The sequence below is a fragment of the Macrobrachium nipponense genome, chromosome 19 (assembly GCF_015104395.2).
Source record: "Macrobrachium nipponense isolate FS-2020 chromosome 19, ASM1510439v2, whole genome shotgun sequence".
Lineage (NCBI taxonomy): Eukaryota > Metazoa > Arthropoda > Malacostraca > Decapoda > Palaemonidae > Macrobrachium > Macrobrachium nipponense.
Window position 1 is genome coordinate 74,076,659 of NC_061088.1, and position 24,719 is coordinate 74,101,377.

The 24,719-nt window shown below is 39.8% G+C and overlaps 1 protein-coding gene across 3 annotated transcripts in view; it reads right to left on the reverse strand.

The window, feature by feature from the left end:
* The window catches only part of LOC135218316 (alanine racemase-like), a 33,444-nt gene extending 12,884 nt beyond the window's left edge, over positions 1-20,560 (reverse strand). Inside the window, exon 1 of one of the 3 annotated variants that reach the window (XM_064254551.1) lies at positions 20,502-20,560. Coding sequence is in view for 1 of the 3 variants with exons in the window: in XM_064254544.1 (XP_064110614.1) it covers positions 9,026-9,063 (38 nt within the window). In the remaining 2 variants the exon portion in view is untranslated. Of the gene's footprint in view, positions 1-8,010; positions 8,156-9,025; positions 9,500-20,501 lie in introns of those variants that run through there. The other 2 variants (XM_064254544.1, XM_064254558.1) reach the window with 2 other exon arrangements.
* Between the last annotated feature and the right edge of the window lie 4,159 nt (positions 20,561-24,719).

Here is a 24,719-nt window from a genome sequence, read left to right on the forward strand (position 1 = left end):
ATGCTTACCTAAAACAGAACCTTGGGTGCGGGCACTGGGCCAACGTGCAACGTGGTATCGCTCTGTTGTCCACCGTTTGTAAAATTCTTGGCACTCTCTCTCTCTCTCTCTCTCTCTCTCTCTCTGATTAAGATTATTATTATTCAGATGAACCCTTGCAAAGATTATACAGTGTTCATTTGAAAAAGACAGAAGGTAAGAGAACGTCAGCGATGAGAAAATGAATAAATTAACGAATTGTCAATTAGATACAAACATAAATAAATCCTTAAAAAGGAACACGGAGAATTGTTCGAGGGTAGTAACGCATTGCAGCCATATCTTCGCCAGATGCCGCTTATAAATATTTCCCTTTGTTTTTGTTTGTTTGTATGGTGTTTTTACGTTGCATGGAACCAGTGGTTATTCAGCAACGGGACCAACGGCTTTACGTGACTTCCGAACCACGTCGAGAGTGAACTTCTATCACCAGAAATACACATCTCTCACTCCTCAATGGAATGGCCGAGAATCGAACCCGCGACCACCGAGGTGAGAAGCAAACACCAAACCAACCACGTCACCGAGGCGCTTATTTCCCTTTGTACATGTTCGAGATGTCTTACAACACTTACCATTGTTATCATCTAACAATCAAGTCACATTTCACGGCAGTGTGTGACACTCGTCTACGGAAACCAATCAATCAATCGGTTTCAAAGTGATATAGCATTAGTAACTGGTTATCCAATTTCTACTCAAACTATTAAATTATCACTTTGACTTACATTATTCTCAGGCATGTCTTGGAACATCTTAAATATTCAATGAAAATTAAACACGTATTCGTCTAAAAATACAAAGATAATCAATACAAATATATATTTTAAATTTGTCTATGTACATACGGTATATTAATATAAATCCATTTGTATCACATTCAGTATCTATCTATCTATCTATCTATCTATCTATCTATCTATCTATCTATATATATGGAATAAACTGCGACCAGAAGTTGTAAACAGTAACAGTGTGGAAGAGTTTAAAAGAAAGCGAGACAAAATCATTAGGACATTGAATGAACAGTAAAACCTGCTCTTAGAGATAAGTGAGCACACGAGGTCTCCTCGGATTGACTAACAAGTCTTTGAGAGATCCTAATCCTTGTAACACCTCTTAACTCTCTCATACACACACAAGGCACAAACCACCCCAATACTTAGGAACCTTACCATGGACTGCTTCAAAAGACGCCGCTGCCTAGACGCTACGACCACTTTTTTGACCAATACAGAGAAACGGCAAAAACGGAGACGGCCCTAAATACATTTCCGAATAATAAACTAAATGGGTAAAATCTTTGAGGTTTTCCAAACAGTCCCTGAAACTTGCCTGTTTCATGAACTGAATTGAATACGGAATTTAGGCCAAAAGGCCAAGCGCTGGGACCCACGAGGTCATTCAGCGCGGAAACGGAAACTGACAGTAAAAGGTTTGAACGGTGTAAACAAGAGGAAACCCTCAAAGCAGTTGCACTTTGAATCACTTTTTAGGAGAAGGTGAAAAGTAAGATGGAAGAAAGAGAATTTGAGAGGAGGTATAGTAAAAGGAACGAAAGGGGTTGCAGTTATAGGGGCCGAAGGCACGCTGCAAAGAACTTTAAGTAATGCCTACAGTGTACCACGCGAGGTACACTGACGGCACTAACCCCCACCCCCAACGGGATCGCCTGTTTCTTGCAAGTTCGATTCCCCGCTCTGCCAACGTGGAATCAAGAGGAATTAGCTTCTGATGATTAGAAATTTATTTATCGATATAATGTGGTTCGGATCCCACAATAAGCTGTAGGTCCCGTTGCGAGGTAACCAATTGGTTCCTAGCCACGAAAAAAATATCTAATCCTTCGGGTCAGCACCTAAGAGAGATATTAATCAGCTCAGTGGCATGGTTAAACTAAAATATACTTAACTTTTCTTCTTGGGAGATGGGATAGCTTTTCCTGGGCTTACAGAAATGATACATTAACTAACTACAAAAAGCATTTCGGTAACATCTTATTTGAACCAGTTTTATTCTGAGATCAAACAGAAAAGCGCCCTTAACGGTACTTAACAAAAATTGCAATATATCCCAAGGTTATAAAGTGACAATAACACTTTTTTTCCCAATATATCACAAGGTTAGTTAGTGACAAAAACAAATTTCTTTCAAATCGTCTCAAGATTATAGTGATAAAAATAAATTTTTTTTTTAAATCCTAAGGTTATAAAGTGACAGGAACACTTTTTACGCAAACGCACACACAAACACACACATAAATGTCACAAGGTTATCTAGTGGAAAAAAAAAAAAAAAAACATTTTTCAATATATCCTAAGCTCTGTGTGAGCTTTCTTCATTTCCGACCTTTATACTCTGAAAACTGTTCCATCCTAAAACCTCTTAAGAGGAAAATCACTCGTTTTGTTCTCCTTAGAGAAGTGTGTATCGGGTGGTTGAAATAAACATACATACACATACACAGGATTGACCTCGTCACTTCCAAGTTCTTGTTTGTCATTTGACTTGGCATTAGCTATTTTTAACTTTGAATATAGTTTTTGTTTACTTCATTAACCTTTTATTTTTTCTGTAAACGAAAACTATGTGCCGACTTTGTCTGTGCGTCGGCACTTACTTCTGTCCGGCCTCAGATCTTCCATACTGAGGCTAGAGGACCGCAAATTGCTGTGTTGATCATCCACCCTCCGATCATCAAACATATCAAATTGCAGCCCTCTAGCCTCAGTAGTTTTTATTTTATTTAAGGTTATAGTTAGCCATAATCGTGCTCCTGGCCACCACCGACGCCGTTCTTAAAGTTTAATGGGCCGCTGCTCATACAGCATTATACCGAGGCCAACGAATAATAGCTCTAGTATTTTCGGTGGCGTTGACTGTATGGCTGTAGCGGCTGTAGTACAGACAATTCGATTGCGCCGAGGAAATTCGGAACATTTTTTACTTGTTTAATCTTGCGTTCCATTTGTATCGTTAATATTTCACATTTCTTTTGTACTGGTGTCATTCATCCCGTCGTATTTTTTAATGATTTGTGTCATTTATGGTAACTGATTTCACCCTCACGATGATGAGGTTGCCTACCACGAAAGCTTGCGGGAATCAGGACACTTTCTCAAGCCTTGGTCTAAATATGGATGACGCTTTCTGGCGCCTGGAGAAACCGCAATGATACGAAAGTCGCCCAGTGAAAGTCTGCATTTAAGCGGAATACAATTTTACCTAAAGTTAAAATTGAATGGAATGTAGAATTTAGGTTTGAAGAGTGTAAAAGGAATTAGGAGAGGACGAAGAGCCTATGGGGTCATTACTTTCTGAAGCAATGAAACAAAAGTACGAGTTATTTTTTGGACGCACATCTTAAAAAAAAAAAAAAAAAAAAAAAAAAAAAAAAAAAAAAAAAAAAAAAAACAAAAAAAAAAAAAAAAAAAAAAAAAAAACGACAGAGATTCGACATCCAAAATACACATGGAATACACCAAGAATTATATAACGACGACTTCGTTTTTGTTACGGATCTTATCCGGAAAGGAAGTGAAAAAAAAAAAGTAACAAAGCTAGAACGACCTTTTCAAATCGTCTCGTTTCGAAATATAAATCGTTCACTTACAATTCTCCACGTTCTAGTCATTTTCTCTTTTTGCAATATTCAACTAAGCAACAGGTGTGATGTTATTACCATAAACTTCATACCGGACAAATGGGAGGCCAAAGGCCAAGCGCTAGGACCCGTGAGGTCATTCAGCGTTGAAAATAATGTTCAAACATTTAACATTTCTTAGGAGAGGATGGAAAGAAAGATGGAAGAAAGAGAATATGAACGGAGTTATAGCAAAAAGGAACGAAAGGGGTTGTAGCTAGGGGACGAAGGGTCGCTGTGAAGAACTCAGTAACGCCTACAGTACACCGCTTGAGGTGCACTGACTATCACCCCTCGGGATGCGCAAAAGTATGTTTACTATAATAATTGCTTGCTGCCATATTATCACCCGGCATTTTCGATCAAACCATGATTTTTGAGGGAACATCTACTAATGTCCCCAGGCTTAAACTCGAGTTGAACTATATAAAAAAATGATTCTAGAACGACTTTTGTATCGTACAATTCCAGAAAAGAAAAGCTCAAGGTTGCACTACACGACTATCAGAAGTTCAGACTTAAAACAACAATTCGGAAACTATATTTTTCTTTTCTAGACTGACAGACGAAAAAAAAAACATACACTAGGACAACGTCACTTGCTTCGTTCATACTTTCAACAGCTGAATAATTTATCACTGTAGTGTCACGCAGAGGCCAATATAGTTTAGGGGAACATTCCCAGATTTTTTTATTCTTCCTCCTCGCTCGAGGTCGTATCGGGAGCTCCTCGGCTGACGACCTGAGGACGAGAGAGAGAGAGAGAGAGAGAGAGAGAGAGAGAGAGAGAGAGAGAGAGAGAATCAATATACGACACTTAACGTGCCAAGATCCTCAAGGAATCCCTACCATACAATTCTCGGCTTCCAATAATGATCGATTGCTTACTCGCGAATGACAGGCCAACTCAACCTTTTCAATGTCCCTCCCCCTCCCCTCTCCTCTCTTTCCCTCTCTCAAGGACCTCAACTATACAAAAAAATAAATCGCCAAAATAAAGTGTAAATGAAATATAGCCACGTGGTTCTCTCTCTCTCTCTCTCTCTCTCTCTCTCTCTCTCTCTCTCTCTCTCTCTCTCTCTCTGGGATTTCAACTAAAGCCAACAAAAAAATAATTCGCCAAAATTAAGTCGTGAACGAAATATAATGTGTGGTTTTCAAATCTCTCTCTCTCTCTCTCTCTCTCTCTCTCTCTCTCTCTCTCTCTCTCTCTCTCTCTCTCTGGGATCTCAACTAAAGCCTACAAAAAATAATTCGCCAAAATCAAGTCATGAATGAAATATAATGTGTGGTCTTCAAGTCTCTCTCTCTCTCTCTCTCTCTCTCTCTCTCTCTCTCTCTCTCTCTCTCTGGGATCTCAACTAAAGCCAACAAAAAAATAATTCGCCAAAATCAAGTCGTGAACGAAATATAATGTGTGGTTTTCAAGTCTCTCTCTCTCTCTCTCTCTCTCTCTCTCTCTCTCTCTCTCTCTCTCTCTCTCTCTCTCTCTCTCTCACTGGGATCTCAACTAAAGCCAACAAAAAAATAATTCGCCAAAATCTAGTCGTGAACGAAATATAATGTGTGGTTTTCAAGCAAGTCTCTCTCTCTCTCTCTCTCTCTCTCTCTCTCTCTCTCTCTCTCTCTCTCTCTCTGGGATCTCAACTAAAGCCTACAAAAAATAATTCGCCAAAATCAAGTCGTGAATGAAATATAATGTGTGGTCTTCAAGTCTCTCTCTCTCTCTCTCTCTCTCTCTCTCTCTCTCTCTCTTCTCTTCTCTCTCTGATCTCAACTAAAGGCCCTACAAAAAAATAATTCGCCAAAAATTCAAGTCGTGAATGAAATATAATGTGTGCCGGTCTTAAGTCTCTTCTCTCTCTCTTCTCTGCTCTCTCTCTCTCTCTCTCTCTCTCTCTCTCACTGGGATCTCAACTAAAGCCAACAAAAAAATTCGCCAAAAATCTAGTCGTGAAACGAAACATAAGGTGGTCTTCAAGTCTCTCTCTCTCTCTCTCTCTCCTCTCTCTCTCTCTCTCTCTCTCTCTCTCTCTCTCTCTCTCTCTCTCTCTCTCTCTGGGATCTCAACTAAAGCCTACAAAAAATAAATCGCCAAAATCAAGTCGTGAATGAAATATAGTGCGTGCTCTCTCTCTCTCTCTCTCTGGCAGTGTTCCAGTGCTCTGGAGGTGGTTAGGTGTTGCATTATGAAGCACATCTTAAACCGCTAGTCATTTTGGCACTTAGGCTGGAAGTTTTTTCGTTAATCTCCAACTTCTGATTGTTCTGCCGCTTTGTCTCGTCATCATTTTGATTTTAGTTATACTGATAACTACAAAGACCTTGAAAATAGGTGAAAAACTAAGAGATAAATGATCTTTTGAAGAAAAACTGATTTGACGATGATCTCGACAACCTTCAGTCTTGAGCGCTGTGACCAAGGTATCCCTTCGAGTGAATCTCAAGGTCCTCGAGGAGGTGGATAATAGATCCTTATTACGCTCGAGGACACCTTTTGAGGACTTTTCGCCCGCGAAAGTTTTCTTCCAAACGTCTATATACCCGGATCCGACTTGAAGTTCTTTCCATTTTTATTTGTTTCTCTGCTTCCTTTTACACCCCCGGCCCCCCCACACACGCGTGTGGTGTATATATATACGTGTGTATTATATATATATCTATATATATATATATATATATATATATATATTACATAGAGTGTGATAGTGTGTGTGTATGCATATATATTATATATATTTTATATATATATATATATATATATATATATATATATATATATATATATATATATTGGGGGTGTAAAAGAAGGAAGCAGAGAAATAAATAAAAATGGAAAGAACTTCAAGTCGGATCCGGGTATATAGACGGTTAGAAGAAAACTTTCGCGGGCCGAGAGTAATCCTCAAAAGGTGTCCTCGAGCGTAATAGGCATCTATTATCCACCTCCTCGAGGACCTTGAGATTCACCCTGAAGGATACCTTGGTCACAGCGCCCTCGAATCCTTGATGCAGCGTCAAATCAGTCTTTCTTCAAAAGATAATTTATCTTATAATTTTTCACCAGGTTTTAAGGTCACTGTAGTCGTCATTATAACTAAAATCAAAATGACGACGAGACAAAGCAACGGGAGAATAAGATAAGATTAAAGTGGAAACTTCCAGCAAATGCCTAGCTATTTAAGGTGTGCTTCATAATGTAACACCTTGACATCTCCAAGGCATTGAAACTGTGGCCACAGAGAGAGAGAGAGAGAGAGAGAGAGAGAGAGAGAGAGAGAGAGAGAGAGAGAGAGTTATCTTTACTCCCAGTTCTTTCTCCACCATCCACATCAGCATTCATTACACAACCTCCCTAGTTGCCAAGTACCCTCAAAACGTTAATCTTGCTTAGATTTTCCAATGCATCCACAGGTAGCTACAACTATACTCTTCACTATCCCCAATCAGTACATCATCATCTGCAAACATCAGTCAAGTCATCTCACTCTCCTTTCAATGGCGTTTTCTTATCTTTCAATTCTGAAGTGTTATCTCTGACCTCTCACAACTTCATCCATCAAGAACGCAACAGAAACGGAGGCATCACACTCTTATCTCAGACCCTCTTCTGCACGAAACCTTTCCCTCTGCCGACTATTACTATATGAGATGCTTCAGTTAAATCACTCTCGTCGTCGCTTTAAACTGTTTATTAATAAACTCCGCTACATAAAAATATGTGTAGCAAAGTTTACTGAGAAACCGAACACAGTAATCATAACACGTCACGACATCAAGAATAACCCATTACAAAAACACGGTATAAAAGAATACAGAAAGGCATTGCGTAATGCAATCAATAAACTCCGAACAGAAGAGAATTCTTTCCCTCCCCCCGCCCCCCTAGAGAGAGAGAGAGAGAGAGAGAGAGAGAGAGAGAGAGAGAGAGAGAGAGAGAGAGAGAGAGAGCCTTAAAGCTGCACTGATGTTTTGGTACGCGACACGGCAAACACGCGCCTCAAGAAAATTTGTGTTGGTATTTAGTAGTAGCGACACCTGCAGCTGCCAGTCACGAACTTCTCCCCGTTAAAAATCTTTCGTCAAATACGACGACACTACTCGACAGTACATGGCGCACGGACGCATTTCCCAAAGCGGCGGCATCATCACCTTGCTTTCAAGCAAAGCGTCGGATAGCAGTCTATCTGTTCTGTTCTCTGTTAGAACTGCTAGACTAAGTCTAAAACTGGTGGCTGCTAGACTAAGTCGCGGCCATTCTTTCACTCTCACCAAAGGAAACAAGATTGACAGATCGAGAACGAGAGGCGATTGACAGATGCGCTTACTTATCCTCCAGGAGATAAACAAACACAAACAGCTGGAGCACCCTCCACACCGGCAATTTTGAGAAGAGATGAAGGCGGGACTGGCGGCACGAGCGAGCGATCTCCTCACCTTCCACTTCATCAGCTAACTCCCTCTCAGGAGGGAGGGGTTATTACCCTCTCCCCCCCTTCCCCCACCCCCACCCCGATACACGGGAGAGCATTGCACTCCCCCCCCCTCCACAATCCCTCTCCTAAGCCCCAACCCAACCCCATTCTATTCTCATAACATCCTTTACGCTGAAAAGAGAGAGAGAGAGAGAGAGAGAGAGAGAGAGAGAGAGACAAACATTTCCTGGAGATTTCATGTTTACATCAGAGAGAGCAGGAAATTTGCCGTAACACTACTCAGCGTAAATAATGAGTATTGGCGATTCTAAATTAGCATACACGACAGGAAACTGCATGTGTACAATAATTGTACTTACGCCTCTCTTCAATAAACACACACACTCTCTCTCTCATATCTCAAATATCTTTAAAAAAAATAATACACAAGGAAAAACACACAGTAATAAAATAAATTAGCGAGAAAAAACACGATTTGCCCGCAGAAAAAAAAACTTGAAGAAGTAGTTGTAGTGTAGATAACCCTTGGCAACAGCTCCGCAAAACCGAAGTGGCTTATCTTTCTTCCCTTGCCTTATCTAAGTTCGAAAAGAAACGCCGTTCCCTTTTTTAAAAAGTGTTATCTAACCTCGTTTGGCATGACACCGAAGTTCTTAGTTCTGCTGTAGATAAGGCTTTTTACATCACTTCTTTGTTCTCGTAACAAAAACATATTATCTTTAGAGGACGTCTTCACAAGTTCCATCAGTTAAATTTCATCCTATAATTATGTTTACTGTCGAAACGGCAGTCAAAATCAAAAGGCGTCAAGTCAGGCAGTTCTTGCTGTGATAAGAGCGGGTTGAATTTGCTGCTAAATCTTGGAAAAATTGTCAGAAAACTAAAGTTCTCTGTCAGTGGAACTCACCTAGACTTTTCTCCTTCTTGATTTGCTACCTGTGACATCTGTGACGTGGCCTAAGAAACGTCCAAATAGAAACAATTTATCAGTCAACCAGCCCGGCAACTCTCGCTCTCTCTCTCTTTCCACTTAAAGGGAAAGAGTTCAACCAGCCTTCCTGAACTCAAAGGCACATTAATTTTCTCCTGTAATGCTGAGGTCGCAAGCAAACTGATACGCAACCAGTGTGTAGAGTCTCACGCATTCAAATGCACCGTTTTTCACAAGGGAGAAATTTTCTCTGAAAAAACAGACGGGTTTTCTGGTGATTTCTTTAGATTAAGCGCATGGAGCACACAGATTTCACCTCATGTCATTTATCAGAAAGGCCCCTTGTATGGAAATACGTGGCACAAAGCAGTACGGAACCTCGAAGAAGTTTTTTCCTCCAATAAACTTTAAAGGATCAACCCTTTTGCGTCACCGCCTCCTTCAACACTGACTGCAGATCAGAGCCTAGACCTACGTGCACACAAGCGTCGCAATGCGGAGGCAGGGAAAGCATCCGCCCACTTGGCCTATTCCGTAGACCTGTGCAGATGGCTCCTCCTCCTCCTCCTCACCTGTCCCTTCCCTCCTCGCACCTCATCTTGAACAGTCTAGAGCTTCAACTCTCAACTGAACTACCAAACAAGTTTGGAAAACAGTTTTAAAGAAACAGTAAGAGATACCACTAAGTTCTTCGGTAATCTATTCAACTGAACTCTTCGGAAACACGAACACTGCACATGGTGGAAAATGAACGACCAACATTAATTCTCTGAGACATTGACTATTCTTTGATGAATAGGGGTCATTCTTGATAATACGAAGCGTTAATAGAAAATCTCTTAATATCATAACAACAACGTGTTGTGTTTTACAACTTAATAGAAGATCTCTTAATATAACAAAGCATGACTTTAGATAAAGAGGATTAGAAGGAGATGAGGGGGGAGGTAAGCTTATAAGAACATGTGTTGGGGGGAGTGAGGAACTTATACAATGCAAGGAAATATTCAACGAATATTAAGTCTTTCTTTGGGACGACTTCCATAATAATTCCTCTGGTTACTGACGCTAGGAGAGAGTTTGTTGTCATACGTGGCCGATGAAGTAAGCGACAGGTGTTGGCTATTATTGCATACCTAGCACATCTGAGTTCTGATTTGGGGTAACACCGGTATAAACAAATTCTTTCTAAAGCTTCCAGTCCGTGGAACTGCGACATAAGTGAAGAACGACCACAAAGATGTTATAGTCTTTATTCCACCATACAATGAAGGTGGTTTTCACATTTGCTTAAGACTAAATGATTATACTTTCATTTCTCTCCAAGTTTTGTTCCCCTGGTCACAAAATGCTGCACACGACATCGGCGCAGTATAATCAAGGTGCTAATCTCAAATATGTGCCGCTAATCAGCCTAAGCTGCTACTCATAATCTGCACATTTTTTGTAAACAACTGGTTGATTGAATATAGAATTTAGGCCATAGGCCAAGCACTGGGACCTATGAAGTCATTCAGCGCTGAAATGGAAATTGGCAGTAAAAGGTCTGAAAGGTGTAACAAGGGTTGCACTATGAATCACTGTTAGGAGGAGGTGGAAAGTTAAGGTGGAAGAGAGATATTATGAAAGTGGGTGCAGTAAAAGAAACGGAAGGGGTTGCAGCTAGCGCCGCAAAGAACCTCAGTAATACCTACAGCGTGCCGAGTGAGGTGCACTGAAGGCACTAACCCCTTACGGGGGTGTTGTTCTTGAGCGAAAGTCACTGCCAATCTTCCCAAGACAAATATGTCATAACAGTTTAAGACTATTCCTTACTCATCGCACGTCAATTACTGTCTCTTGTAATTGTCCAGCAACTGACCTCCTTCCAGTGTCTATCCTGGAAGGCAGATCAGAATGTCAGTCTTCATGACAAGAAGGGATGAGCCGAAAGTGACCAGGATTAACCCTGACAGTGGCTTCTCTTCTGGGGTACAATTTCCCGAGGAGTCAAGAGGGGCACAGTAAATTTCAATCTTCCTCCCATTTCTGTAAAAGACTTACGTGAGTACTTTGACAGCCTCGGTTTCCTTGTCATAAAACCAGAGAAGATGAGGTAGTAAACGCCTAATTATGGCATCTTCCTGATGGGGAGTGCTATTCCGATATAATTGGGTAGTTTTCACAGTACCTGTCTCCACAACGTCCTAACAAAATGAAGAAGAAGAAGAAGAAGAAGAAGAGTTGAACAATAAGGACTGAGCAGGACCTGCAGCCAAGGAGACGTGCTGAGGAGGAGGCTACCTTCGTGACGAGTAATAATGTTCCCCCCCCAAATTTCATTAAGGTTTTACGTCATTCGTTAAGTTATTGATTCACAGCGATGGAATGTGGCCGTTACAACGACGAACTTTTGTAGGCCATTGCGTAAAAGTGAAGTGACGCACCTATTCAGTGGAATTAAGACGCTATGTAATTATACATTTACCTAAATTAACAAGCCTATTGTGTCTACACAAACACATGCTCAGAATTATTAGCTAACTAAACACACACACTTGTGGCATTTATAAACTTACACACTTGCGTTTATACTAGCAATGCAATATATAACTTGCTTGCATGCAAGCGGGCACACTCACACGCACATACACTTTCGCTGTTCACAGAAGGTTTACAACCCAGTACAATAAAAAAGAAGCACCGCACAGCAATTGTATAGCCAGGTGGATAAAGATATCTAACTGGGTCTGTTACTGATAAACCACGGTCTAGTAAACCGTGTTGATGAAGGAACTGTAGCATCTGGATTACAGAATTCAGGCCAAAGGCCACGCAAATCTCTTGAACATGAGAGAAAGATTTTCTCAAAATTAACGTCTGATGTGCTTTGGGAAAGAATCGAATCATAGGGCCATTCTTTTTTAAAGGACGTGTTGCTCATGGTGACAATTATTCAGAAATGCTACAAAGTTACTTTATTCCTAAGCCTGAACAATCTGAACTTAAAGAGAATACCGTTTTTCAACAAGGTGGTGCACATTGTCGCTTTGCTCTGTAAGTTAGGCAGTTTCTAAATGAGAGATACCCTACCAAATGAATTGGAAGAGGCGGATTTTTTTTTCTTTTTGATTGGAAGAGGCGGATTAAAAAAAAATTTTTTTGATTGGAAGGGATTTTTTTTTCTTTTTGGTTGGAAGAGGCGGATTTTTTTTCTCTCTTTTTTTGGCTGGAAGAGGCGGATTTTTTTTTATTATTTCGTTGTTGATTGGAAGAGGCGGATTTTTTTTTGTTTTTTTTTTTTTTTTTTTGGGGGGGGGAATTGGAAGAGATGGAATTTTTTTCCGTTGTTGATTGGAAGAGGCGGAATTGGGGGGAAGGGGGGAGGGAATTGGAAGAGGATGATTTTTTTTTTATGGATTGGAGGCGGATTTTTTTTTTTTTTTTTTGGGGGGGGGGGGACATGGAGGCGGTTTTTTTGGATTGAAAGACGCGGATTTTTTTGTAGGGGTGGATTGGAAGAGGATGATTTGGGGGGGGGGGGGGGGTTGGAAGAGGCGGATTTAGGAGAAGACTTGAAAGCAAAGATTACTCGTGTGACTGATTTGTTTGTTTTTCTGGTGTTTTGACGTTGCATGGAACCAGTGGTTATTCAGCAACGGGACCAACGGCTTTACGTGACTTCCGAACCACGTCGAGAGTGAACTTCAATCACCAGAAATACACATCTCTCACCCCTCAATGGAATTGCTGAGAATCGAACCCACTACCACCGGGGTTGGACGCAAACACCATACTAACCACCCACTGAGGCGCTTTGGTGTGACTGAAGGCATTACTGAAGGTATTAATGAAAATCAGCTGGATGGTGTTTTAATTGAACTACAGGATCGTATTTCTCTTTATATTATAACAACAATAATAATAATAACGGTGAACATGATGACAGTGAGCAAGAATAAAAAATCTAAGTCATTCTTCTTTCTTATCCTTTTCAAGATTAATTCTATCATCTATAGTTGCAAAGCTACATGTATCTTTAATTACAACATGGACACCCTGTATGTATGTGTATATATATATATATATATATGTGTAGATATATATATATATATATAGTATATATATATATATATATATATATAATATATGCCGTAACCTCTAAGTAATGGGGATACAATCCACAATGACGTAAAATCCTTCTGTAGTTTTATAAAGTATATCTTTCTTGTACAGCAACTTACAGCTTTCGACCATCTTCTGTGTTCTTGTTCACTAAAACTACAGAAAGATTTTACATCATTGTGGATTGTATCCCCATATATATATATAAATATATATATATATATATATATATATATATAATATATATATATAATATATATATATATATATATATATATATATATAGTATAAATCTGACTCACATGGGAATCGAGCCCGTCTGTTTAGGTAGTCAAGAAAGACCCCATGAGAGAGAGAGAGAGAGAGAGAGAGAGAGAGAGAGAGAGAGAGAGAGAGACGAGAGAGAGAAGGAGAGAAAGGCGAGAAGATGAGAGAGGAGAGAGAGAGAGAGAGAAAGCGTAGTCACGATCTGTCGAATTCTTTATTATTAATCTTCAACCTACTTCAGTTAACCTCTTATAAGTTCTCAAAGAGGAATAAATGACGAAGCTACTTGACTCAAAGGGGTTATAGTAAGTTTCATTTTTATTCATTTATTTCTAACTTCAAAATACGCTATGATGCGCTCTGAAATTTTGCCGATCAGACTGAGGGCCCTATTAGCTTTTGATTAATATTAATAGTAGTAGTAATAATGAAAAAAATAACAATAATAACCAAACAATACAACGAAAATCCCAGAGGAGAAGAGAGTAAGTAGCCCGAGACTCAATAGGATTTTCGACCTGAATGTTCTAGTATTTATAAATACAATATTGAGAGGAGGGTGGAAAGTAAGTTAGAAGGAATACGAATGTAGGTACAGTAAAAGGAATGAAAGGGGTTGCAGCTAGGGGCACGAAGGGACGCTGTCGAGAGCCTTGAGCAATGCCTACAGTGCACCTACGGGATGAATGTTCTAGTATTGACGATTTTTTCTCTTTACGGGGAAAAAGGACAAGTGTAGCGAGAAGTTTGTTCACCGACACAGACTGAGTAACCTTCCACAGAGAGAAACGGAACACTGTTTGAGTTGAGTTGAATATAGAATTTAGGCCAAAGGCCAAGCACTGGGACCTATGAGGTCATTCAACGCGAAAATAGAAATTGACAGTAAAAGTTTGGAAGGTGTAACAGGAAGAAAACCTCGCAGATGCAGGAGAGGGTGGAAAGTAAGATGAAGAAAAAGAACATGAAAGGAGGTACAGTAAATGGAACGAAAGTGGTTGCAGCTAGGGGCCGAAGGCATGCTGCAAAGAACCTTAAGTAATGCCTACAGTGCACCGCATGAGGTGCAATGACGGCACTAACCCCCTACGGGAACACACTGATTGATACTTTAACTTGAAAACATTTGGAATTATCCCCCGAGGGCACGAAAGCCAAAAGCACTTCAGCTATAAGGCGAGCTTCGTCCAAAAAAAAAAAAAAAAAAAAAAAACGCGGTTTACACACGTATATTATTCCTAATGTTACTTACTACATCGACGCTAATGAGAAGATGTCTGTTTTCATTTTCAGAACGTGTGTGGTTGAGGAAGAAACTACTATTAAAAGAACTCTGGTCTTAGCAAAACCACAGATTTTACAGTGAAGTTTTAATAAGTTAAATACTTTTCCTTGGTCTCTCTTAAACCTTCAGCTGAGCACCCTTGTGGGCAGAGTCAACAGACTATAATAAAGCCAAGGAGGCTTCCCGAAGGAATAATTATCAGACTGCGGAGAGAAACAACTAATATGGAAAGGAGATGCATAAATAAATAAATGAATAACAGGGGAGAGTAAACAAAACCGATATACGATAAGGCATAAGGGAAACGCCAGCAGCAGGATTCCACAACTTATTATTCACAAGATGAACCCTATTCGTCTGGAACAAGCCCACAGGAGCCACGCTCTTGAAATTCAAGCTTCCAAAGAATAAGTTCATTTAGTTCCAGCCAAAACTCAATATGGTGCTCATTTAGTTCTAGCAGAGATCAAACTCCTAACAAACTATATTGTTTGTTTCTATGGTGTTTTTACGTTGCTTGGAACCAGTGCTTATTCCGAACCACGTCTGTTCTCCCCTTAAAACTTTTTCGTTTTCTTTTGATGCAAGAATGTCCACAGGAAACGGCGAGACAGCAGAACGTTTGGCTAAGTGTCGGAAACAGCCGACAATCGAACGATGTTAAATGCTGACAATTCCCGTGGCTTATGTAATAAGCCTGCCTAAGGTGACGAGACGTAGCCATCCGATAAACACAAACTCATGGCGGTCAAGCAGCTTTCTTAAATGCTGGTTGAGAAATTGTCATGGGATATGCTGGTATCAGGGAGGTCTTGTTATGGGAAAATCTGACTGCAGCTACTACACTCACGCAAGTTGGAATTGGATAATGGAAAATGAAATTTACGCCAAAGGCTGGATCCAAAGTCATTCACCGCTGAAAGGGAAATAAGAGCACTGAGATTTTCAAGTTGTAACAGGAGGAAAATTAAAAGTAAAAAAATGGGAGAAACTTTCGAAGGAAACAAGACCGTCACCTCCGAAGAAGACGTTCTCACACACTAGTTAATATGCCTGACAGTGACAGTCAGTCTCCACAGCAATTGGATATTTCAGAAGAAATTGCTTCTCGGCCAGCATACGACTTCTTTACCTAGACAATAACAAAAGACGTCTTCAAGGAACGATGATGCTCAAGGAAGACCCATAGACTGACAGTTTCCACTTTATTTGCCCCTTTTAACAATTACGTATGTGTACTTTTATGTCTTTGTAAACTTTGTCGTTTTTTCCTCAATACAGCTGAAGAGGACCTTGGTGAAGCTCGAAAGTTCCTGTTGTTGTATAAAGTGGCTTTTTCTTAACCAGATAATATGGACGGAGGTACAGTTAAATTAATGGAAGGGGTTGCAGCCAAGGGCAAAGAACCTTAAGCAATACCTGACTGCAGTGCTCCACGTGAATTGTACTCTCTACACTATAGAGACTACAAAAACTTCTTCCCCATAAGTATACTGGCATGTCATATGATTTGCCATAACTACTGGTCCCTTTCTATTTGAATATTTCAAACATCAATACTGAAGAAAAAATTTAAAAAACGAACCTAGATCCTTTTCAAAGCACAGACAAGGCCTTTTCCTAAAGTATTTTTGGAACATTCTTTTGGAACCAGTGGTCTGGAATATTCCAACATTCACGAATTCATTCCAAAGGTCAACCTGATCTTTAGAAGACGTTCCGTCCACATTTGGCTGGATTTCAGTCCGGTTTTGTGAGAGAGAAGAGAGAGAGAGATGAGAGAGAGAGAGACGAGAGATAAGAAATGAGAGAGAGAGAGAGAGAGAGAGAGAGAGAGAGAGCACAACTTCAAAATGTAAACATTCGTCATAACTCATCGTCGAATGCAAAAAAAAAAAAAAAAAAAAAAAAAAAAAAAAAAAAAAAAAAAAAAATCCTGAACAGACCGGATTTCGCAAACCGGATTGAAACCTGGTCAGATAAAAAAGATCAGCTTAACATTTCGGACGAGTTCGTGACTAATGGATGCACGTCGCGTGTGCAAAATTGAAGGATCCCAGGACATTGATACAGATAATTTTTTTAGTTTTCTGTTGAAAAAACTACCGAGGTGGCTATTTGTCTGTTCGTATAGGTTAACAACCACATTCTAAGATACTACATGAGGACAGACGGGGTTGACGTAACATAGTCAATGGTCACCTCAGTCTACGTTGAAAAAAAAAAGTCGTCTAAAGCGCAAATACCGTAAACCGGGTTTGGTTTTGGAATGGAATATAAAATATAGGCCAGCGGTCAAGCGCTGGTCCTTACGAGGTCATTCAGCGAAGATATTTGAGAGTTGAAAAGCATGAAAGGTGTAGCAGGAGGAAAACCTCGAAGCAGTTGCACTAAGAAACAATTGTTAGGAGCGAGTGGAAAGGAAGATGGAAGAAAAGAGAATATGAACAGAGGTACGGTAAAAGGAATGGAAGGGGTTGCAGCTAGGGGCCGAAGGGACGACGCAAAGAACCGTTAAGAAGATTTCAAGGTTCTCTGAAGCGTCTCTTCCTTGGGCCCAAAGCTGCTTTCATTCCTTTTGCTTTAAACTCCGTGGGAGATGCACTGACGGCACTAATCCGCCCTCTCCCCTACCTCCCCCCCCAGGGCGGATCCAAAGCACATGTAGTTCAAACATTGTCCTTAGAAACATGGCGATTGCGAGGACAATTAATAGAAACCTTCAAAATACTGAAAGGCATAACAAAAACAGACAGTAACCTATTAACGTTAAACGAAAACCCGACAAGAAATAATGGATGGAAACTAGAACTGAAGAGATACAACACATCCCATTGCGGGAACTTCTTTACGTACAAGATATGTGACAAGTTGAATAAACTACCACCAGAAGTTTTCAGCAGCAAAAATAGTGTGGAAGAGTTTCAAAGAAAGCTAGATAAACTCATTAGAACACTGTGAATAAACAGTAAAACCTGCTCCTAGAAAAAAGTGAGCACACGATGTCTCCTCGGATGGACTGATGAGTCTTAGAGACATCCTAATCCTTGTAACTCCTTGTCAAAATCGATCGCGCGAGAAATTCCAGAGCAATCAATGAACAGCTCTGCGCCGATGCTCTTGGCAGGCCCATCCAGAGTCCTTTGGGGGGTGGGGTGGGGGGGAAGTAAGGGTAAGAAGGGCACAGTGGTTTCTCTCTCGGAGTAATTTAGAGAGTTTAACAGGTGCTAATTGCAACGTACCTTAGTGCAAGTCCAAGATCGTCTGTATGAGCTTCCGTTAACTGCGCTTTCACTCATCGTTTTTGGAAAGTCTTCAAGATTTCTTTCATTGAAAAAGTGTAATTTTGTATTTAAACTTAATTTCGTCTTTCGTTCGTAGGAAAATAAAGTAGGCACAATAAAAAAATTGTATAAATGTGAAATTAACACACACATTCTCTCTATTTCGAATTATATGTTCACATTGATACATGTACCCTATTTAAGATGGGGTTATCACGGGTTCAGGTTCATAGCGGAATTCCTGCAGATCACAAATGAATAAAAAAAAATGCATAATAATCACTTCACCCAACTGAACGAGAAAGTTCCGACAGATAACGACAGGATTGACTGGGGAGGAAACCCGTTGAGTCTACGAAGGTCGAGAGTAAGTCAGCCACGCTGTTTCGAATGGCGACGCACGTGCTACATCGCAAGAGATGCAAGCACGCAAAAATGCATCCAGCAAGAATGACGAGGAGATAATGCGTCAGCGTCACATGTAACATATGTTCATTGAACAATTGAGGCTTGACACGTGGTAAGGTATTTCTTTAGCTTTTATTCTCTTAGGAATAATAGAAACTGTTTCCGAACAATGAAGCAGATTTTATCAATAATGAAAGTCGTAGTACCTTAACATCATAATTTTTTGTTTATAAATTATTCTTTAAAATACTTAAATACTTTTCCATTTGGCGACAATTGAGTCTACAAGAGAGGCGATGATGATGATGATGATAATAAATGAATCACACAGTGAATAGTTCAGTTAAAGGTAATCAATTGAGAAGATCCTGTCATGCAAACACCTGACACAGTTAAAGCAACAAGATATGCAGTTAATTTTTTTACGATTTCTCCTTACCAATAACTTCTCTCCCTTGTTACTACGACAACCTCTCCCTTGATTACTAACACAACCGTCTTAGGACTACTGCATGAAGGATGAATCCCCATGCAGAAAATTTCCCTTGTTTTCCCCACCCCCACAAAAAAAACTAGACAACAATATGCTCAATCCCCTTACAACCTCTGTGTCAGCCACAACCTATATTTTGTGCTCAGTTCATGCTACCTGGATTCAATATCCACACCTCACTGCCATGGAGGAGAGTTGGTTTAACAATCTATTTGGTTCCCATAGACCCTTACCTTTCATGCATTTCATGGATTCACCGTTTCTTTCTCCCTTACATCATCCATTTTCTCCTAACCACCCTTACAATCAATCACTACCATTCATCCATAAAAACATTCCCTGCCCAATCGACATGTTTTCCACATTTACTTCCGGCATTCAACCTTTCTCACTAGTCTTGGCAGTTTTTCTTCACACTCTCCTGTCTACACAGTATTCTAAATCACACTTGACCTCCATCATGAAAATTTGAAGTCACTTTACAAGTATCAAGCATACTATACAACCACAACTCCCTCTACAGTGGATCTCTAACAATTTGATCAGAGGCTTGATTTAGACACTTCCCTCACTTGACCACAAACTACTCCTCTGGCAGCCCTTCTGTCATCTGCCTTTTGCCTTGTCTATCAAAATCCAACCATAATGATTCCAAATACTTGATGGACCTTTAGTATTAGTGATAAATCACAATCATTCCATGTATACATAGAAAGAATGATTGCTCTTACCAATTCCGATGGAACCGTTCCAGCATCCAGGCACACCTTACACCCTGGGCCAACTTCTCAATCCCAGTTTCACCACCGTACCGCAGGATCTCGCTCGTCAGCTCATCAATTCACGTCAACTTTCATTTCTTTATCCTTATAACTTACATCACCGATAGATACCTTCACAAGCATTCTGTGGTTAAGACTGACCACTTTCACCACTGAGAGACAGGAGGCATACACACAAATTTATGCAGATATGATATATGTGTATGTGAGAGAGAGTAGACCTACAAGCAGAAGGCGGGAACGAATGACCTTATCGCTTGACATACTTTTCTTCAGTCGGCACCGCTTTGATTAATGAAATTTAATGCCTTGTGAGATGAGTAATCCACTACCACCTAATTGAAGGGAAAGATTACATGTTATTTTAACTACTGCGTCTCCCGTCAAAATTCCCCCCACCCCCGCAATGTTAAGTCGTAGGTAGTTAAAATTCCCTTGCGTTTTGCTTACACACACACTATATATATATATATATATATATATATATATTATCTATATATATATATATATATATATACATACATACAAGCACGCAATATATAAGTGTGTGCCTACGTATGACTGACAGGCCTAACAGTAATATAATTTATTTATACTCCCTGGCATTACGAACAGGCGGCCTACCAATATTCACTTTACACCACCGAAACAGTCCTATCTGCTCAGCACCATATCGTGAAAAGCTAATGCTAGAATAAATCATCCCCTTTCGAAAATATAACTTGACGCAGCCGAGCAGGTTTCCGATCTATCTCCCATGCCAACTCGCATTCCAAAACAATGGCGCCCGAAGCTTATCACTACGACGCAAGAAAGCGTGGAAACTTACCGGGGAGAGAGAAGGACCGCAAGTCTTCCGTCGACCACGCACACAGCCAAACTGAGGTCTGAGAGTCCGACTCCGTCGACCGATTCGAGAGTGAGAGACAGGGCCTGGGCCCTGGCGTCCCCCGATGCGCCGTAACTCAGTGTTGCCACCTCTAAAAATGAAAATCCCCACAAACTGAATTCGAATCTTCACAGAAAATCTCTAAAAAATAATATGAAGCTTAAGTATAGGATCATGTATACACTTGAAAATGAAATTCTTGCTATTGTTGTTACTTGTCGTTAAGGAGAATGGTTTCGATATTTTCTGGTATCTCCAAGTTTCATCTTCGACGTTGAAATTCTTCCTCATATCTTCGGTCAGCATGCAGGGAACGCACGTTTATTTTCCAAAATAAGTCCATACGAGGTTTGAAGAATTGCTTCCACAGAACGTAGTACGTGAAAGCCATTGAGGATTTTTTAATGCGCCAGCTCATTCTCGAAAAGATTCACTCCACTGACGCATTTCAGAACGGCAGTGACAGTAAAGCCAGAGCCAGTCATGAAACATTTGGATAAACTTGTTCTCCAGCAGGATTTTTCTTTTCGTAAACATTAGCCCAAACAGATGTAATTTTATTCATGCATGATTGAGCCCAATTTTCAAGTATTAGGGAGGCGCATTTATTTTCAGTCATCCATGTCTTTAATGGATACTTTCATTACTTTGAAACATTAGAGTGCTTGGATGGAAGTGTTTCAACATGAATAATGTGTCATCATTGTCTGGGAGGCGTGTTTGCACTTCAGTGATTAAATAAACTGCAAATTTCTTGCATGTCTCTCTGACGTCTGTTTATGTTCATCACCCATTTTGGGTAAATTCACAACCGAAATCAACTGATGCAAGTGGGATGAGAACGTGAACAAATTACGTGTTGATTATGCTATATAGAAATGCGACGTGGGAAACTTTGGCTGCCAATACGGATGGATGGATGGATGGATGGATGTATGATATGTAGGGCTAAAGCCCAGCCAAGAAGGCCACTCAGCGCCGTAATGAAGGTTAAATTAATTGAAATATGGTCAATGAATGAATGACTTAGTGAAAGAAATGATTCATAAAAGTTTAATGAATGGCGTTATTAAAAATAGTTTAATGTCTTTAGAAATTGTATGATATTATATATAAATAATTATCTAAATGTTATTAAAAATTTGTATGCGCTTCAAAAAGATGAGAGCAGAAATATCTGCTTGGTCTCCCAAGATATTCGAGAGGGATTTACCTTGAAAATATCTTTCCCTTTGGTTAAAATATGGGGCAAACCATCAGCATGTGCTCCACTGTTTGTATCTCGCCACAGTAAGCGCACACTGGTGGGCTGCTTCCTTCTAAAATAAACCGATGGGTTAAATGAGTGTGCCCAATCCTTCATCTCGTTAAAATAACCTCTTTCTCTCAAGCTGGAATGACGAAGGCCACGGCAGTATATTTTTCCGGATATTCTGTACTTACTATTATTGGCAAGAAGAGGAGAAGTCCACCTTTCAAGCCATTTACTTAGTACATAAGACCTAATAGGACCTTTTAGGTCTGTATGAGGCAATTTTCTTCTGCCAATATGGGCCATTCTGGCTGGCGTGCGATAAGAGATTCATCGTCAGTTCAACTTAACAAGGTCTTACATGATTGATTAATGAAATTGAGGCTATCTGTCAAAGCACAGGGGCACTTCCAGCCATTCAGCGAGAAAATGAGTTGGAGTGGTTGGATAGCAAGATGAAGAGATCCTGCAATTTCAGACCACGTCTGTTGTAAAGGCTGGGCTTGGGCTCCCCAAAAAGAGAAATGTCAGCTGATGTCGACTCCATGGCGACTTCCGCAATGAACCATTACAACAGCATTGCGCAATTCGAGATGAGATTACGTATTTACGTAGTTGTATACGCGCAAGTCACCGATGATTTAGGTTACACCCACATTTAACGGTTTTTACAGGACGGCGAGTTCCGTGATGGCATGACGACTTTTTGGCGATTTATTTGCGTTTCATTTACATAATATTCTGACTCACGTAACTGGATTGTACCAAGTCGTGAACATGGATGCCACCATATATATAATATATATATATATTATCCTATCTATATATATATATATATATATATATATATATATATATATATATATATATATATATTATATATATATGAAATGTTATACATAGAGTTTTGCAACATTTTTCCGATTCCTTAGCTAGCTTAGAGTTATAGAATGTCTTTAAATGTATGTTCAGATTCTGCATAACATAATGTAACAGTATATAACGTAGATGTGATAGAATGAAAAGAAAGAGAGAGATTAACTTTGTCCGTTCGAAGCTAGAATTGTTTCCCTATTCTGTCAACATGTTTGATTAGAGATCTCGAGATCTCCGTTGTGTTTTCCAAATATGTCATCACGTCTGATAGGGACTTTTGCTTCGATCAAGTGAGTCTTTGTTGAGCATGATACGTACATGACTCGTTTCATATGCGTACATCTTTGCCGAAACCACATGCAGAGTTCATGATTTTTCTGTAAAGTTACGTCATATTAGAAGCTTCTAGAAGGATTGCATCATCTTTCACATGCCCAAAACATTTTGTGCCAGATCCACTGTCCAGTTTCCGTAAGGAAGAGAGCGTTCATTCAGACTTAAATCCTCAAAGCGTTCAGACCTATCTCTCTCTCTCTCTCGTACACCACTTTGGATTTGATATTAACGTAACATGAAGATTTTATACTTAGACATTGCTCACTTGTAACTTTTAGATTTCAGATTTGATAATTCTTAGAGTTATTTAGTATTATTTAGTGCTTTTTGTGGAATCTGAACAAACATTGTACAAGTGTGTAATGGCGCCTTTTTTTAAATATGGTGAATTGGTGAAATTGCGAAATGAGCTGCAGCAGAAAGAAAATTGGTACCAAGGTAAAGTGTTGTATTTTTATCAGTTGCAACTAATAGTTACAATGGTTTGAGTGAAACGATTTCAATGTTTACACATTGCAAATTTTTGTGTTTGGTGTTTAATTTTTTTTCTTATTGAAGTGTTTCTTTTTTGTGCATTTGTTACGGCCTCTGAGAGAGAGGTCCACTTCAGGTTCGGTATGAAATAAATAAAAAAAAAAAATTTCAACACCAACAGTTGAAACTGGGGATACGAATATAGAAAGAAACACTAACACAACAAAGGTTTATTTACAAGCTTACTAACAAAGGTAAATGCAGAATGGTATCTCCTATTTACATAAAAAAATAGAATCTTACACTGCATGAACTGGGGGAACAGTGAGGTAATTCAAATACTTGCTCGTTAGTTTTGCGACTTGAAGCGATGGCTTCACAAAAGGAGAACGGCGATTGCAGACGCCCTCTTGACTCCGTATCGCAGAAAATAATGTCTACTCTTGATACTTGAAAGGCAGGAACTCCCCAAAACCTCTAGCAGGACATTTTCTTCTCTGAAGTCTGCTCAACGTCGAGATAACTCAGTCGTCCACTCCTGAAGACGACTAGACCAGAACCTAACCAACTTTCGAGCAACTTTTCCTCTGATCCTTCGTCGGTCCCTTTTTCTCTTATCTCTCTCGGATGATCTCTGCTGCTGATCTCTCACTGATAATCTGATCTGTCTCTCTTACTAATGATCTCAGTGATTAACTGATGATCTCTGCTCTGACTCTTACTGATGATCTGCCTGCTCCTACTTCGTCCATCGTATTTATACGGCATCCTGGGGGCGGGGCCTACGGCGAGCGTCACAGACTCCCGAGATTACCGGAACTTCTCCGAAGAATCTAGATGAGGTATTGCATCAGAAATTGTGGCGTTTCTCACGTCACGTCAGCGCCTGTCGAGTTCCACAACACTCCTGCCGATTCTAGAACCATCATGAGAACAGGCACCTCCAACACAATGCGCTAATGCCTCCTTGCTGCCGAACTTCTCGAAAATGCGTTTTCCTTTCCTTTATCTTTCTTTGCTATGAAACAATTACCTTGACAGCATTATCTATTTTTTCTAATTGAAGTGACTGTTTCTATTTTATATTCTGTGTGATTGGTGCTTTTTTGTAATTTTGGTATTTTCCAAATTATTCTGTGTTTTCATTTGCATTCACAATTTAATTAACTTAGTTGTTTTCATTAATTAATCGTTGCACATTTAATTGAATTTAACACTTG